This window comes from Carassius auratus, chromosome 13 (assembly GCF_003368295.1).
Source record: "Carassius auratus strain Wakin chromosome 13, ASM336829v1, whole genome shotgun sequence".
In the NCBI taxonomy this organism is placed as follows: domain Eukaryota; kingdom Metazoa; phylum Chordata; class Actinopteri; order Cypriniformes; family Cyprinidae; genus Carassius; species Carassius auratus.
This window is the reverse complement of record NC_039255.1, coordinates 25,830,092-25,847,718: the sequence shown is the minus strand read 5'-3', so window position 1 is coordinate 25,847,718 and position 17,627 is coordinate 25,830,092. Positions and strand designations below refer to the sequence as shown.

Genomic DNA, 17,627 nt, shown 5'->3' with positions numbered 1-17,627 from the left:
CGCTTAAGAATATTTTTGTGTTTTTATTTTATAATATAACTATGAAAAAAAAAATAGAGAAAATAAAAACACAGGAGAATCAACAATACTTTCAATGCATTATGTATTTTTGTGGAATAAGTGCGTTGCCATTATAAGTGTAAAGTAGTTTCAGGGTAACAATAATAACATCTGACGTAAACCTGTCGAACTGTGTTTAAAAATATAAAAATAACAATGATATTAATAATAATAATACTTTGTTTTCAGCACCTTGAGGACTTCACATCTGACAGCAGCGAGTGTGTGCGCAGGAAGTGACGTCACCCCGCCTGCGTTCCTCTGTCCTCTGTTTGTCGTCGCGTACACTGTTTGCAGTGTTGCTCAGTGTTGTTTCAGTGTCCTCTCCTCACGGACCGGTTCTCGTCGTGACTCTCTCGTCGTCGGACTGATAATGGCCGGGACACTGGCGCGTAAGGCCGTGGATCATCTCCGCAGTAAAGAGTTCAGAGAGTATCTCATGAGGTCAGTGTTTCTCTGTGTTTCTCTCTGACGAGTCAAACCGTGCAGAGTGTGAGGAGTGTCGAGCAGAATATCGTGAAGTGAGTCTCGGTCGTGTGTATGTGATTAACCACAGACCGTATATAAACAGATAATGACCGCGGAACACCTGAAGGACACGAGCTGTAGTCCCGCCGCTCGCCGTCGGAGGCGCTGTCTGACCCCAGAGCTCTGTGATTACATGACAGTGGAGTGAGCTGAGCTTACTGTCGTTATATCTTTTACTGTCTATGGTTATATCACCTGAGTCGAGTCTCGGAGATATAAAACCGTCTTCACAGCGTTAGTCATATTTAAATTTGATTGGTTTAACAGCAGCCAGGCATGTACTGGCCATCGGGACTACCGGGAGATTCCCGGTGGGCCGCGGTCTGGTTGGGCCGTAGCGTTATGTATTTTGTTTTTAAATCATTATTTATCGCAAATATATTCGTAAGTATATTTTTGTACAGTCCAATTCCGGCCTTACGTGTCTCTCTCATGAAGCCGCAAGATGCTTTTTTGTGACGTTAGTCACAATAATTTATTTAAAACATTACAAAAAGCAGTATAAAGAACAGATAAAACGACGCTTGCGCATGATGCTGATGCGAGCTGCGAGACGTGAAGACGTCCTCAGGGCGGACTTGACAGCTGAGGTGAGACAGAAATGTAATGATACACGGAGGCTACTGCATTGTTTTGTTTCAAAAAGTTAGGATATTCCAGCTGTAATATGCCACCACTCACTGATCTATATAAATTGCATTTAAAATTCTCAGCTCTCAAGTTCTATTTTATTACAAAATTCAGACAATACCGTTTCAGAAAATGTGACGTGACAGATCGCTTTAGCGCCTCAGTTCAAGTAAACCGATCATCTGTTACTTTCTGTTTAAAGATACAGTACAACTTACAGAAATTTATATATGCCTCAGAAATAATATCGATCAGTTATCAGTCAAAACAGCAGGAGAACAATTATTTCACAGAATGTTACATTTACCTCAAGAAAGCCATTTAAAGACCATAGCAGGTTAGTTGAGATTGAAAAATAGCCATAAGAAAGGAGTATTTTGCTAAATATGTGCACTACAGTACATATTTATTATATTTTCACCTAAAGTATTTTACATTTGATTATGCAATATCTGTACCTGAAAACGGTGCTATTTATGATAATTTTTTAACATTTTTATTACTGACTGTTCACTTGTCTTCATTAATGTTTGAACTTAATAGTTAGTGTTTATTGTGGTATTGAAATTACAATTGTGAAATGAGATTGCAGCTTATTTACAAAGAAAACAATAGCAATTTTATTTTTATCTTTTTATTTTTGGCAGGGCAAGAAAAGTTCTGAACCCTAGCATTGAGCTCTGCATTTGAATAAAGTGACGTGACATTCAGTCAAGTATGGTGACACATACTCAGAATTTGTGCTCTGCATTTAACCCATCCAAAGTGCACACACACAGAGCAGTGAACACACACACACACACACACACACACTGTGAACACACACCCGGAGAAGTGGGCAGCCATTTATGCTGTGGCTTTTTAAAGGCCTTTGATTATGTTATTAAAAATGTAAAATAAATCACTACACAACGTTCTTTGTCTTAATTACTCTTTTATTTTATTGTAGATCAGTGGTCTTTATAAATCATGTTTACTGTAGATCAGTGGTCTTAATACTAGCCTACTATAAGCAGCCAACATGTCAGAGGTAATTTGCGTGAATTAATATAAAAAAAGTGTTATGTTGCAGCACATGAAATATAGTTACAGCAGAAAATGTGTACCCTAAGCATTAATATTTCTATTAGAATAATAAGAAGCACATAAATTAAGACCTTTAGATATTTAAAATAAAGCCTGATAAAATAATTTACATTTTCTTTGTTTATTATTTTAATCGTTTTTTCTTGGTTTTGATAGTAATACATTCTAATCAGTAATTTTACATCCAGATTAATGTATGTATAGACATGTAGTGTGCGTGTGTGCGTGTGTGCATGTGTGTGTGTGTGTGTGTGTGTGCGCGCATGTTTACATGCATGGTGGGCTGGTCTGGATGAAGTCCAGGGCTGATTTTTTGTCCCAGTCCAGCCCTGACAGCAGCAGTGCGTGTCTTTATCGACTCCTCTTGTTAGAACACAATAAAACCATTGTTTTCATCTGTAAATCATTATACATTTAGTATAAATATCACAGTAAACATTTATTTGTTTTTGTGACTGTTCATCTTACTTTACATTTAGCCATTTAGAAGAGGCTTTTATCAGAAGAGACTTAGAGATGAGGACAGTGGAAGCGATCGAAAACAACAAAAAGAGCAATGATATAAGTGCTATAATAAGTCTCAGTTAGCTTAACACAGCACAGGTTACACGTTTTTATTTTGTGGTTATATAATAAAAAATATAACGGAATAGAAAAAGAATTGAGCAAGCTAGTGTTTGAGGCCTTTTTGTTTGTTTAGTCTTTTTTTTTTTTTGCTTTAACATTTTATAATACATAGTTGGGCAGGTCGTTTAGGAAACAGTTAATTTAAAAGTCTGTAAAAGTAACTTTGTGCTTCTTTGGGATGAACAATCAAGCGACGTTCACTTGCAGAGCACAAGCTTCTAGAGGGAACATAGATCTGAAGAAATGAATTCAGGTAAATGGGTGCAGAGCCAGTGGTGTTTTGTAGACAAACAATGCCTTGAATTTAATGCTTGCTGTTCTGGAGTAATAGTACATTATTTTTGAACCAGCAGACACTTGATATTGTATATTAACCATCTTGTTGAGCCTGTCATGTGTTGTATTTGTTCTTGTAACGCTGATGTTTCTTTCCTGACGGCTCTGCTCTCCCGTGGATCTTCTCCTCAGCACAGTAAGTCCGTGTCTAGTGAATGATCTCTCTGTGTCTGTGTCCCGGCGGTTACAGCAGTGGTTTCTCATGTTTTCCAGCACTTCTGGGGTCCGGTGGCTAACTGGGGTCTGCCCATCGCCGCCATCAGTGACATGAAGAAGAGTCCAGAGATCATCAGCGGCAGAATGACCTTCGGTACGTGACACAACACCAGCAGCTTGTGCAACAGACCGATAGTGTGAGGTCAGAGGTCAATCCAGGTGTTCTCCCTCTTGTTTTCCAGCTCTGACCTGCTACTCGCTGCTGTTCATGCGCTTCGCCTACAAGGTCCAGCCCAGAAACTGGCTCCTGTTCGCCTGTCACTTCACCAATGAAGCAGCGCAGCTCACTCAGGGCAGCAGACTCATCAAATACAAGTACGACCGCCTCACACTGTCCCGTGTTTACTGTACACGTGAGATGAGATGTGTTCAGTGCTCTCACATTAACACACGCTCTGTCTCTCTGTGTTCCTCAGCATGGAGAAGAAGATGGCCAAATGATGAAGTGTGAGGAGATCACAACGGCTGATCCGTTTTAACACAATAATAATCATTCATATACACTGATGATTGGGCTTACGCCATTTCCTCTGTTACACATTTAACATTTTAAGCCTTACAACACAGCCTTGGTAAGAGTTTGTATGTAATGTAAAAATAGTTGAATAATTTATTTCCATACATAGTGCGATCAGTGTATGTTACAAATAAATATGGAGAAAAATACAAAATTTTGGCTTTGCTTCTTTTGACTCTATCTATCTATCTATAATTTTGTTCTTCACACACAGCTATAAAAAGACTCCAGAAGACCTATGTAACTTGTAAATAATTTATAATTTATTAATTTTATAAATACAGTAACACAGATAAACTAGCAGGTGATCAAACATTATTCAAACAATACTTAAAAAATGTTATTGGGTGCAGTAATCTACAGTAAACCAATCCCAGCTCCAGTTTCTATTGCTGTGGAGTGCTGTGGTGTAAGTCTGGATTCATTTATTATTATTTTATGTATGATAAATCATTAATTTTTAACTAAGTTTACTAACTAGGAGCAAAAGAATCAGCGTTTCGCAACAGTTTCACAAGTCGTCAGCGGTGACGGTAAGATTTTGGGGATTCCCCAGGATCAATCCCTCATCTTCATCCTCCTGCAATGAACAAGACCATTGTAAAAAACAATATAGTAATCAAGTTTAAAGCATTGTAAAAATCCAGTCAGCTTTTCAGAAGGAAAACGCTTAATGTACAGGCTGACACATGGATAGCGGCATGCAGCTCCTCACCTCATCCTTTTCTTTGTAGTTTTTCTCTGAGCTTCTGTACGACACCACATGGATGAGGGTGTACACTCTGTAGTGAGAAATAACAGGGTTTCAGATCTCAAATAATCAAGCTCCATACATGTATATAAAAGACTGGGTACCAGTGTGGCAGTGCGTGCTGTGAGGTTTACCTGTGGTAAAGCATAGCCAAGAACTGAACGATGAGCAGAACGGCGAAGGACAGCAGAAACATCAGGCTCAAGGGCTCCACTCTCAAGGGGTCTGGTGCTTCAGTACCGTTGGGATAGTACTTGGGAATATTGATGCTCAGAACATCAGTGCCAATGGCCTGAAGGAAGAACGTAGCTACCACCCAGAGGACGTTAACTATGAAGTACAAAAACACTGCCTGCAAAACACAGAATAGTGCTCATTTAGTGCATGAAGTCACAGGCCTGGACAGATGGACTTCTTCATTTGCCAAGCTTACCTTGTTCCTTAGGGACTTGAGCTCCCGTGTCACTTCCTCGAGGTGAGCTTTGTCATCTTGTATGGGTAGAAGATAACGCTCTATCAGTTTATTCCAGAAATCATGTTCATCCTGGTAATAATAGGGAAACATAAACATACTTGTAAAAGACTACACAGTTTGGGTGCATTCGGTCCGTTAATTTAGCCAAATGCATTACTTATCCATTGATAATCTACTGAAGCTTGATTAACCCAAATGAATCTAGATTATTTTGTATTATAGTTGGTCTTGGTACAGTATTTCTGTCAACCAGTTCAAGCCAACCTAAGTTTATACACCAAAAACAATTCCTACTCCTAAATGGTTGAGATTGGTGTTCCAAGCCCTAACCTTAGCTTTAGCACTTAATCATTAACATGACACTAGCATTGAATACCTCTCAAAGGTATTCTGGTGATTTGACCAGTTTGGACATGTTCTTGGATCAACTTCCTCGTTCCTGGAATAAAGTCCCTACTCCGCAATCAGAGATTAGCTACAGGGTTAGTGTTAGGGCAGGGCTGGAAACTGAAGAGTTTAGATCCAACCATAGTAAAACAAGCTAATCCAGGTCTTCAGGGTTACTAAAACTGTGTTTCCCAACCCTGTTCCTGGACTCTAAACACTTCTCAACCCCTCCTAAACACACCTGAATCAGCTCTCATTAAAAGAGACAACAATATCTGCAAAGGATGGGTCTGATAAAGGAGATATCCTAAACGATTGGGGCCATTGGCCTCCCCTGTCCTGGACAGCTACAGACAGGCTCCTCATTGGAGCTAAACTCTCGAGGGCCAGAGTTGTCCCTCCCTGGTTTCTAGGTGGTAGTTTACAAGATAAGTGTTGTGTTTGATGCATTGATGGGAATGGACATCCAGGAACATGTCCTACTTGTGTAATTGTCATTATAACATCAACCATCCAAAAGGCATTACCTCAGATAGCTTATCAACCTGTGGAGCCACAAGTGTCCTTTCGATTGCCCTCTTGACACGCCTCTCCAGTCTCTGCGCTCCGTTCTCGATGCGGTTGGACTTCACGATGCGCCGGGCGACTTCGTTCAGAGCATACTGCAGTTCCTCCAGCTGACTCATACTCAAGATGTCCTCAGGACCCACTTTATCCCTCAGCTCCTCGTTCAGGGTGTCGCTGAGGATCGACACCAGTTCCTCGCACAGATCCTCCTTGTTCTTGTTTCTCAGTGTGTAGCGGATCTGCTCCTGAAGGTTTCTCTTCAGATTGGCGTACGTCAGTTTCTTCAGGAACTCTCTCTTGACGGGCTCCACCCAGTCTGTCCGTTTGAAAAAGAACAACGTCAACAACAACGAGACCAACTCTACACTCAGAACAGGGTCCAGATGAGGATTGTACTGTATGCAGTTTTGATTCAGATATTCTCATTCTATTACTAATCTGAGACACCCATTTACAAACTGTACTGACAAGACGTTCATGAATCACGTGTACTATATGAACTCAATAACTATAGGAATGCATCGTAAAGATGTCATCTCTTACCACTCTCGGGCACAGCTTCTTTTGGCTCCAGAGTATCGTAATCACTGTCATCATCATCATCATCATCATCGTCGTCGTCATCATCAAAGTCTGTTTCATCATTAAATTGGTCGTTTTTTCTCTCACCTTTGGGACTCCCACTGGAAGATCAATTTGAAACAACAGTTAGGGAACAATTATGAACTTTTATGCTGCATTGCAAATGTAATCAACACACTCTTTCATATTCTTTACCTTCTGTCAGAACTAGCGTCTATTTCCTCGTAGACCCTGTCGAGATTCTCTTTGGACTTGTTCTTCTTATTAATCATCTCCTCAAGGTCGTCCTGGATGTGTTTGTTGGCATCTTCGCTGTTCTGGACTTCATGGGTGCTCTGAGCCTTTAGGTCGTCTGGCTCAGTTTTGGCAGCTGGTGTGTTTGGATTGATGGCTTGCTGAAATTGTTGAAGGACTAGACTCTCGGTCTCCTGAGTGACTTGGATTTTCACGTCCCAACAGCACATTTTGCAGTCGCGATTGCACACAATGCCCACTTGCTTTTTCTGCTCCTTCGCCTTGTTAGTTTCTCGAGTGCCCCAAGAGACATTGTGCATGTTGACTAGGGAATATATGGTGAGGAGGAGATATCCACTGGGGATGCAGATGAAGTACATCAGACCGTAGATAATCAAAGTGCACTCCTGAGGGTGAAGGATGGCTGTCACCATGTACATGATCGCACCAGACACCAGGAAGAGTCCAGTAGGGGTTATGAATGTCCCCTGTTTAACCATGTCACCTAAAATAAGACATCCAATGAAACTGAATATCAACAAGCATGTTTTCAACACAATTTATACATACAAAAAAATAATAAATAGATGATTACCAATAATGGAGAAGAAGGATGCAGTCATCAGGAATGCGTATATGACACTGAGAATGGCAGCAATGGTGATTTGGAAGTTGGGTTTGGCCACAAAACATATGATCATGTAAACAGTTGGAGGTATAACGCCAATTATTATGGAAAGAGTGCCTTCAATCCCAAACACAAATTGGAACGCTCCTAAAATGGAAAAGAAAGAGTCAATTACACTAGTCTTTGCACTTCACATCAGTTTTCATACATGATATATTCACAGAGAGATATTCGTGACCAGGTCATGCTTAAGAAGTCCAAGCTGGTAAACCAAGCTGTGTCTTGGGGCATGGTTAACCATCTCAACCGGGTCTTTACCAGATTAGGTAATACACAAGCCTTGAACAGATCGACCAGATGGTCAACCAGGTCAATTTCCAGCAGGGCAGATGAACCACAGTAACACATTTTTACCCAGTTTTTTAATATTAACCTGCTATCATGAGGGTGACGGAGGCAGGTCCCAGGATGGAGGAAGCCACAGTGAAGGTCTGATATAAGATGTAGAGGATGGAAATGGAAGAGTTTCTCTGGACTGTTTCCTTCCCGTGGTGGAGCAGGTCGAGGGTGTTGGCCAGTGTTGAAGGACCCCATCGACGCCTCTGGTTGTAAAACTCTTTGAACTCTTGCGGTGAGTTGGTGTAAGCATCTGAAGCGGCGTTATACTCCACGCGCCAGCCCTGCTGCAGGAGAAGAGTGCACAGCCAGCGGTCCTCACCTACACGTGAGCGGATGAGAAACATGATCAACTGACTCTCGGCCATCATACAGACTCAACTACACAGAAGCATCAGATGCTGTAAGTCATAGACATCTCACTAACCATCTACTTTACTGAACAGAAGTGCTGCGTTAACCTGCAACTGTTATTTCAAAGTTTCTCTTGATCGAACACAAAAGATGATATTACATTATTAATGTTGATTCAATTACATTTTAACTCAACTTTAAATAAGACCATTTAACTATAGATTTTACCACAAGAAGCACATTATTTGTGTTACCTTCAAAAATAATCTTTTATGTATCATGCTCTGTGAAAAACATTCATAGTTTCCCTTGAATTCTGTGGAAACACCTCTCTGTATCAAATTTCACTAAAAAGTTTATTTTAAATCTAAACCACATTTGGTTCTTTAAATGCTCCATGTTTCAAGTGTGAAGAAAAGCTAATATTTTGTAATATAGATAATTTAGTTGTGTTGTCGGACTTGGGAAATTATTATTCTTAACTCATTTTAAAACAAAACTGATCGTACATGTATATGGAAAATGCATGCATGTTTGCTTGTAAATTTCAACGTGATCCTTCCTTGAACATGTTAAAGGAACATGGATCCTTCCTTGAGGTGTGCTCCTTTAGCTCAATTGGTAGAGCACTGTGCTATCAAGCGCAAGGTTTGGGGTTCAATTCCCCGGGAACACATGATATGTAAAAATGTATGGCATGCAATGTAAGTCGCTTTGGATAAAAGTGTCTTCTAATTGCATTAATTTAATTTTAATGTTAAATGTGCATATGTGAGTAAAGTGGGGGACAGAAAAGGAAACTATATAAACGAATGCTGGCTGCTGCTGAATTTTGATGTAAAATATTCTATTCGTGTCATGTGTAGACTCTAAAACAGGTAACATGGCATTGATAGGTACGTCTTGTTTTTTTGTTTTTTTCTTTCAGTTTTTCCACTGCAGTGGGGTGAGATAAATCCCAAATGTAGACACATTTTCACCCATTATGGGGATTTATGAACACTGCAGTACTAAAAATTTTTTCATACATTCCAGGAAAAGGCTATTCAGAAAATCTGTCTCATTGGATGACAAGATAGTAAAGACAAATGTATGCAATAATGCAAGTCACTGCAAGTAATTTATAAAGCATGAACCAGACTTCTAGTGGAAGGTTAGCATGCTAGTGAGCTATAGAAACAGGAAGGGTTGAGTCTGAGGAAGGGTTGATCGTACCTTGATCGTACTGCACATACTCAGAGGCGCGCGTGGCTTTGGTGGTGTATCTCTTCAGGACGTTGTCGTCCATCAGTGCAGATCCTCTGAACAGACTGAAACAGCCTGGACTGCACAGAACCGAGCCAAACACGTGCTCCGCCGTCTTCTGAAGCCAGTGACCCACCGCGTACTCGAACTTCTGATACCACACCATTGGGCCTGAGACACCACACACAGAACCGCTGATTGAACATTGGGAAAGAGTGTCGTGCTCATATCGCATGTGAGCATTTTTATATTCAGGTTATATGAGCACTGTTATCATATTATAAACGCTGATTTGCATGTTTTATTGAGCTATCCGATCTTTTCGATAGCCCTTTTTTACTCTTTGGTGTTAATATAAAAATGCAGTGACTGCCAGGAATGGTTAATGTCAGTGGACTTTGTATGTTAATCAGAATTAAATAAACCGGCCTATAAAAGGGCACACCATTATCTTCTATAGAATCCAAACTGCTGCCTCTTTCTTGCTTTAATTCATGTGGCGGTTTTGTCAGTGTTATGTATGATGTGAACGCGGGAGGTTTTTACCCATTCCAGTGGGGTGTATGCGTCCACAGGCTGCCCCCACGGTGTCGTACATCCTCAGCCGGTCGACCAGCAGAATCAGAGCGGCGGGGTGGAAGTCTGTGTCTCCATCCAGAGCCATGATATACGTGTTCTCATCAGAGATGTGCCTCCTCTTGCTGTCGTTGTCAGAAGAGGGTAGTAAGTAGCTCTCACCATCTAATGATATGAGACTGGCACGACTCGGGTTGTTTTGTCTCTGTAAGAACACAGTGTCAAAAACAGAAGGAGATTTTCAGCAGGGATTAGAAATAATAATAATAAAAAATTACTCACAAAGAGAGTCATCTTGCACCTAGTCATAGCCAATACAGCATAATATTTTATAACAACATTTTGGCCCAATATTTTAAACAAAAGGAAAAACTGTCAACCCTTTTAAAATATATTTTTTCAAGAAAATGTAAAAAAGTTATATTTAAAAGTTTCTATTTAAGGCAAAACTGAAGCCAATGTCTGTCATTCGGCACAAATGCAAATGTTTCCATATGCTCAACATATCTGGATGGTAAAATATGATTTATTATGTAAACTATCGGCTTTGTACTTCACTCACATTATCAGTCTCATCCACTTCCAGCTATTTTTGGGCTGCCTGATACTGCAAACTGGTGTATCGTACGATTTTATTTCAATATATAATGTTAGTCATGCACACACTGGTTTATAGCACAATTAGTTTTACAGTTTACTGCACTTTGTCATTACTCTGGCTATTTCCCTTCAGTGGCCATTGACAGAAAACAGATTACTCCCGCGGTGAAATATAAGGGGAATAACACAGTGAGGCGGTGGTCACGCTGAACACTATTTAAATTGAGGAGTGTTACTTTTTATATGTTTCTTTAACTCTGTTTTCCCTTGTAATAGAGGAAACTGTTACTCCATAATTTATGTCCATCCAGATCAATCATATCTATCAAAACTGTTTGAAGCTTTTGCAAAATAAAGAAAACAAGCTCATGCCACTTTGAGTCATCTCGGTTTCCTTTCCGTGAACTTTGGTTGGAGCGTGTCACAATGAATGAAACTCAGCACATTTCTTTCTTTCGTCTTTATAATCTGTTAATGATTTAAGTGAAATATATCTGCTGTATAAGCCTATAACCTGTTAACTGTCACTCACGTTTTTGAAGATAGACTTGAATGTGCGTGATACAAACATAAATTTGTATAATTCATGACTGAAAACATTTTGTAACATGATTTTGATGTGCCATTTACATGGTAATGCAATGTCTGAATTTAAAATGGGTTTTGAACGATGAATTTTGAGATTTTATGTTTTCAAGTGATATATAACTTCTGATGATTTCTAAAATGTGATAGAGAAAAAGGCAACGAGGAAGTCTTTTTTTTAAACAAAGGTCAAAGCTCCTTTTGTAATGTATATTTCTGAGGGTGCACTCTTTTCAGAAATTCATCTATTACTTTTCCTACATAATTTTTAACAAAAAATATTGGTAAAATATATATTTGGGAGTCTTAGACCTTTCCAACGATATATAGTTTGTCAAGATTAGATTATATTTGATTGTAATATAGTATAGTCAACGTAGGCGTCCCGTATACGGGACGGGGTGACAATTAACAGGATAAATGTATTTTTTAAGTATATAGTTTTATTCAGTTTCTTTCCGTTCACAGAAGCACTGCTTGCGTGGTGCGTGACCTTGTGTGAATCTATTATATTCACCAATCCAGCAATTCAAAAGACTTACTGTTATTTTCTGAGGGTTTTTGACATTGTATCCTTTCCATCCAAGCAGGTAATAGAGGTACATGATCTGAAACACACACATGCTCAGTCTGGGTCAGGTAAACGTTCAACATTAACAGATTGTGAAGACTGAATTACTTATCAGACTAAGGAATAAGACTTTGTGATTCACCTGTGACCATCTCTTTTTGTGTCGAATCAGTTGTTTGTCTTTAAGATGGACGTAAAGCATGTTTCCCTCTGGCATGACAAACACAAGACGACCACCATATGGTGTTTCAATGATAGAAACCTCATCTGGCTCCTTATTTGTAAAAACCCTTGAAGGCAAAAACAGTGAAATTTAGTTTGCAGCTGGGTGTGTGTATATATAGTTAACAAAATTATAAACTGCACATTTTAGAGTGGCCTTTTATTGTGCCACACCTGTGAGGTGGATGGATTATGTTGACGAAGGAGAATTGCTTACTAACACAGATTTAGACAGATTTCTGAACAAAATTTGAGAGAAATAGACCTTTTGTGTACTTAGAAAAAGTCTTAGATCTTTGAGTCCAGCTCATGATAAATGAGAGCAAAAACAAGTGTTGTGTTTATAATTTTGTTCAGTAATTAAGCGTGTGTCTTACCTGTACACCTCCATGACTACTTGTATGAGGTCACTGACGTAGATGTTGACAAGCTTTGTCTCGGTGTCGTTTTCATACATGAAGGCATCATCAACATAAATATGACACTCAAAGTCAAAGCAGTCCTTGTGTTCCTCCTTCGGATCCCCTCGGTATCTGTCCAGTCTGAAGCCAACAAACAAGCAAAAGACGAATGAAGAACTGTTCATTTAATACACCTCGGGTGAAGAAAAGACTTAGCAAGCGTTTCTTTGCTTAAGGGGTTTCAACCAACTGGGCTTTGAGCTCAAATACATTTATAATACTCCTCCATCATAAATACCTGAACATCGAAGTCGTGATTTTCAGCATCTCATCGTATGTCTCATGCCACATTGTTGCACACAGGTAAATGACACAGTTTTCCATGTCACTGTCACTGTTACTACACCACAGAAAGAAGGAAAGGAAGCACTCAGATTTGGACTAGATTCACGCACTTGTACTGTATTACATGTATCGTTTCATAAACATCATGATTTTATAAGTACCTCTCCTTGTTTGCCGTACGAACCACTTTCATTTTCGTGTTCAGCAGCATAGAGAGGTCAATGAAGGCGGATTCATACAGACGGCGGACGAAAAGTTGTGACGTGCGTTCGATCCTCTGCACCTTTATTTTCCAGACGTAATACGTGCAGGAGACCAGGCCGAGCCACATGCACACCCCCTCCAGCGCCAGCATGGAGAAAGGCCACATCGCGTTCGGGTTGTTGAGGGACGTTTTACAGATACTATAGGAAATTTCCAACATTATAGCCAAGGTTTTATTCAGGTCCTTGAGAGATTCAAGTTCATGACAAAATGGCCAGAAAGGAGTCTGAATTGTAAAGTTTTTGCTGGGTACTTCTAAGATACTAGTATCAGGTGAAGGGACCAAAACCTTAGCTTGCGTCATGAACAGTATAATGCCCAGGATTAGTGTAGCTGGACCCGTTAATGACACGGGGAGAGCGAAACCGAATCTGACCGCGTGGATCTTGCAGGCCACGACTCCGAACCAGTGGCACGCAGCAGAGCAGAACGCCTGCAGGCAAAACAAACCAATGCCTATCTCTATCGTGCCTGTACTGGCTTTGCTGAAATCATCCCAAACAATGGGGGTCTCAGCGATCAGGCAGTAGTACAGAAAGTACACCCCCAGAGTCAGTGCTATTCGAATGAGGCTGGTGAACAGATAAACGCTGTCTCTGAACGTTTCCAGCTCGGTGAGCATTTCCTGAATCCTAGTGCTGGCCTGAAAGGGGTTCTCCCACCAGTTCAGGGAAACCAGCAGGGATGCAAAAATCGCAATGCCTACATATATGTAATAACCGTCTGCTTGTCCTGGGACAAAAGAGGACTCTCTCACGTAGTAGTCGATCACCAGCAGAACGTATCCGCTGAGCACCAGGATGACGGAGCATATGGGGTAGATGATCGTCCAGCTCTGCGTCTGCAAGCGTAAGGCGATCTGGAGCAGGGCTGACAGGATGCAGATGCCTCCGGGGATGCTGAGGTTTGTGAGGACATCCAGCTTCGGCATCACAATGAGCACCAGTATCGCCGTCCCGACTGCCACCAGACTCTCGATCCCACACATCTGCAGAAGCATGAACAATCATTTCATTTCACTGCATGCAAGCTGCACATTTCACCAGTTCATGCGTGTTGGAGATACAGGAACTACTCCAGGAGTTACTCGTCTGCCATCGAGTCATCATTGGTGTATAACAGCACGAGCAGATGAAGTCAACTAAATGATCGCCTGGTTCTCAGCTCCAGTCCTCAAGACCCCTAGCTCTGCACATTTAGGATACATCTCTCATCACCTCAGACGTTTGTTCTATTCGACTGTAAGTGCCCTGCGAAGTGAACTTCACAGGATATTCTGCCATGATTACAGTGAGAAGGGAGCGAATGTGTTCCATTCAGAGAGCATTAAAGTGTGTGACACGTGAATTTAAATAGTATTTATTTACAGAGGTATATTACATCACACTTCTCTAGTAAGTTTAGTCTATGTGTAAAAACGCTGCAGGACGTGGTGTAGTGCAAATCCGTGAATGAACACTCTGAAGTGAAGTATACTTCAACACATTGCTCAGGGAGTAGGGAGCAGTGAACACGGTGTAGGGACCCTATCAATCAGAGCACAGTTCATGGATGGAGCTCTCTTCTAACGATCTGGTGCTGGAGACCCGCGTTCGAGACCCTCTCAGAACAAGAACGAGGTGTGGTGGTAAGGACCCGGAGGATGCAGATTTTGTAGAGCGGGGGGTCGTGAGCACTGGAACTGAGAACCACTTCTTCACAGCAGGGGCGTTTAACTCTTTTTTTGATTTGTGGGCCAATGTCTCGCATGTGACTTCCCTCTCTTCATTCCTCATTACTCACTTATAGACACACGTATTAGGACCTGTTGGACTTATTCAATTCTTTTCCTATTAAAGCAGTGTTCTCCTGTGTTAATCTGTGTGTAAATGTTGACTCACGATTCCCAGCGTCTTTGGGTTAGGGGACACATAGCTCTTGAAGACACACTTCCACAGAGACTTCAGGAACATGAGCAGGTTTGGCATCACCAGCACACACATCAACATGAGCGTGTAGAACTGTTTGTCCACGCTGTTTCTCAAGGACACTGGACTGGTCAGGGTGGTCAACACCAGCAGAGAGCCCTACGACACAAGAAACAGCTCTAAAACACTGGACCACTACAGAATCATCTGTGAATCACTGGATCTTTATATTAATGTGATGCAGTTACACCTGTTACACGCTACTACTCCTATAATAACAGTCAACCCAAATGTTGTTATATTTTGTCTTTATAAAGTGAATAATGGTTATTTGTGTCTTCAGCCAGTCCTGCTTGGTCTTTGATTAATTAAGAATGGTAGAACTGATAATATTCATCCCTGAACCATGACTATGATAAGAGGAAGGTATATTTCATGAGCTGAACAGAGGCCGATGTGTATTGTAATACGGCTCCAGATGTTGGTGAACTGCTGTGAATGTAGAGGTGATGGAGAGGGCTACAGTACACAGATATTAATATTTCTGAGCATGTACTGGTGATGGTTCACCTTGCTCATGACCCCGCTGACCAGCACCAGCAGGCCCACGATAACAGCCACCAGGTTCTGCCCGATCCGAAAGCATACTCTTTTCTTCTCCTTCTCGGCTCCGATCGGGTTCAGCTGGAACGGGTCCCAGGTGTCTCTGAACAGACAGTCATAGTGGAGGATGAATGTGTGTCCTCCTCATCGTTACATGTGAAATCAGTGCTGTATATTCATTCAGTGTGGTGTGAAAACTAAAGTGTGTGAGCGTGACTCCTCGAATCATTGATACGAGCAAACCATTCAGAAATAAAACAAAGAAACTTGATATTAAACGTGAGATGAAACCGAACAGAGAGATGTTAGCGTCAGGGTTAGATTAGCAGCTTTGATATGACTGCACAGCTCCCAAATTTAACTATAGTATAATGTATAATAGTTGTAATTATATGTTATATAAATCAATAACATGCTAAAACACTGTAACAGGAAAAAAATGAACCTAAACCAAACCACATAAAGACAAAGGGAATGTTAATAATGTTGCCATATTACATCTATATTATTACTTAGTAGCATATAACTATAACACACACACACACACACAGTCGCTGTGATTTTGCCAATATAGACTTAACCCAAGCATTTCCCTAAACCTAACCCAACTCATAACTTATTCCTGAAATCAGAGGGAAATGCTAGCTGATTAACAAGAGTGGAGAAACACCTAACCCTGATAATAATAAACTTATAAAATCTATAAATATATAATTCCTGAAAAGTTAAATCGAGGATATAACAAAGATGTTGATCTAGGAACATGTTTTACTTAGTGAAATCACGCTCAACACACACACACACACACAAACACACACACAAAAACACAAATGATAACCTAAAAAATATGCTGTATGTGGTAACATATACATTAACTGATTTTATTTATATATATATATATATATATATATATATATATATATATATATATATATATATATATATATATTAACATTACTGAATTAACAAATAAAACTTAATTTAAGGGTGAAATCGGGTAGAAATAGCAAGTAGAAATGACAGGTTTGCCCTTTTTACATTGAACACACACACACACACACACACACACACACAGGTCATTCAGCATTGTTCTTCTTCTTCCTCAAGATTAATGATCAAATGAAATCTAAATCAGTCGATAAGTGAACTGTGTTGTTGTGTGTGTGGTCGTGAGTCTTGTACTCGTGATGTCTGTAGTATAGAGCTCAGTAAATGAGATGTAATCGTGTTTGCGCAGTAGATGTGGAGGACGGCTGTGTGTGTTTCACCTGTGACGGCCTTCTCTCTTGCGTCCCCGCTGCTTCAGTTCCTCCATCTCTAAACACTTACTCCATGAAGCGCTGCTGCGTTATGCCGTGCTCACCAGACACAGATCACTTAAATCTCATAAAATATATATTCAATCCCATAAAAGAGTTCAAAGATCTGTGAGATTCATCCCAGCTCAACATCCTTATTACATCCCTGCTCGGAAACAGTGTTTATGACTCGGACCAAAGTCCAGTCGTACTTCTAACATGATCGTAATGTTCAGTTTATCCTAAAGTGAGAATATAATGTTTTGAACAGCTGACAGATATTGAATTGAAGGAACTAATATAGCAGCTATTGATCGTTTCAGCTGCTTCCAGGACCTCGTTAACCTGTAAACCCCAAAAAGGTTTCACGTGTCACACTCATTCAGTACTGCATTAATCACAGGACCAGGAGTGACACACTCTCTCTTTAGGAGGTTCTTGGACCGTTTCCTCAGTGCTCCTCAGTAGTTCTTCTGTCCAAAGCATCTGTGTCTTCAACAGGAGACAAGATCAGTGTGTGTCAGGGTCAGGGCCCGTGTTTCTCCCTCGCACCAGCAGAGGTCACCATCTCCTGCTCCAGGACTCCATTCCCCAAACTCTATACCCCTGTTCACTCATTCAGCCCTCAGCTGTCCC

The 17,627-nt window shown here is 40.6% G+C and overlaps 2 protein-coding genes across 2 annotated transcripts; one reads left to right on the top strand and one right to left on the bottom strand.

Moving 5' to 3' along the window:
* The first annotated feature begins 288 nt into the window (after positions 1 to 288).
* LOC113113124 (mitochondrial pyruvate carrier 1-like) lies at positions 289 to 4,149 on the top strand. The gene is made up of 4 exons (XM_026279305.1): positions 289 to 508; positions 3,481 to 3,577; positions 3,666 to 3,798; positions 3,900 to 4,149. Exons 1-4 carry the CDS (start codon positions 434 to 436, stop codon positions 3,922 to 3,924), a joined length of 330 nt encoding a protein of 109 aa, XP_026135090.1. The 5' UTR covers positions 289 to 433; the 3' UTR covers positions 3,925 to 4,149.
* Positions 4,150 to 4,241: 92 nt separating this feature from the next.
* On the bottom strand, positions 4,242 to 17,059 carry LOC113113123 (chitin synthase chs-2-like). Its single transcript, XM_026279304.1, has 19 exons — positions 16,962 to 17,059; positions 15,661 to 15,796; positions 15,064 to 15,249; positions 13,081 to 14,171; positions 12,873 to 12,974; positions 12,551 to 12,715; positions 12,094 to 12,241; positions 11,923 to 11,988; positions 10,166 to 10,400; positions 9,590 to 9,790; positions 8,058 to 8,342; positions 7,592 to 7,771; positions 6,958 to 7,501; positions 6,724 to 6,863; positions 6,141 to 6,496; positions 5,185 to 5,295; positions 4,886 to 5,103; positions 4,716 to 4,782; positions 4,242 to 4,580 (listed from the first exon to the last, which is right to left on the bottom strand). Exons 1-19 carry the CDS (start codon positions 17,006 to 17,008, stop codon positions 4,512 to 4,514), a joined length of 4,347 nt encoding a protein of 1,448 aa, XP_026135089.1. The 5' UTR covers positions 17,009 to 17,059; the 3' UTR covers positions 4,242 to 4,511.
* Between the last annotated feature and the right edge of the window lie 568 nt (positions 17,060 to 17,627).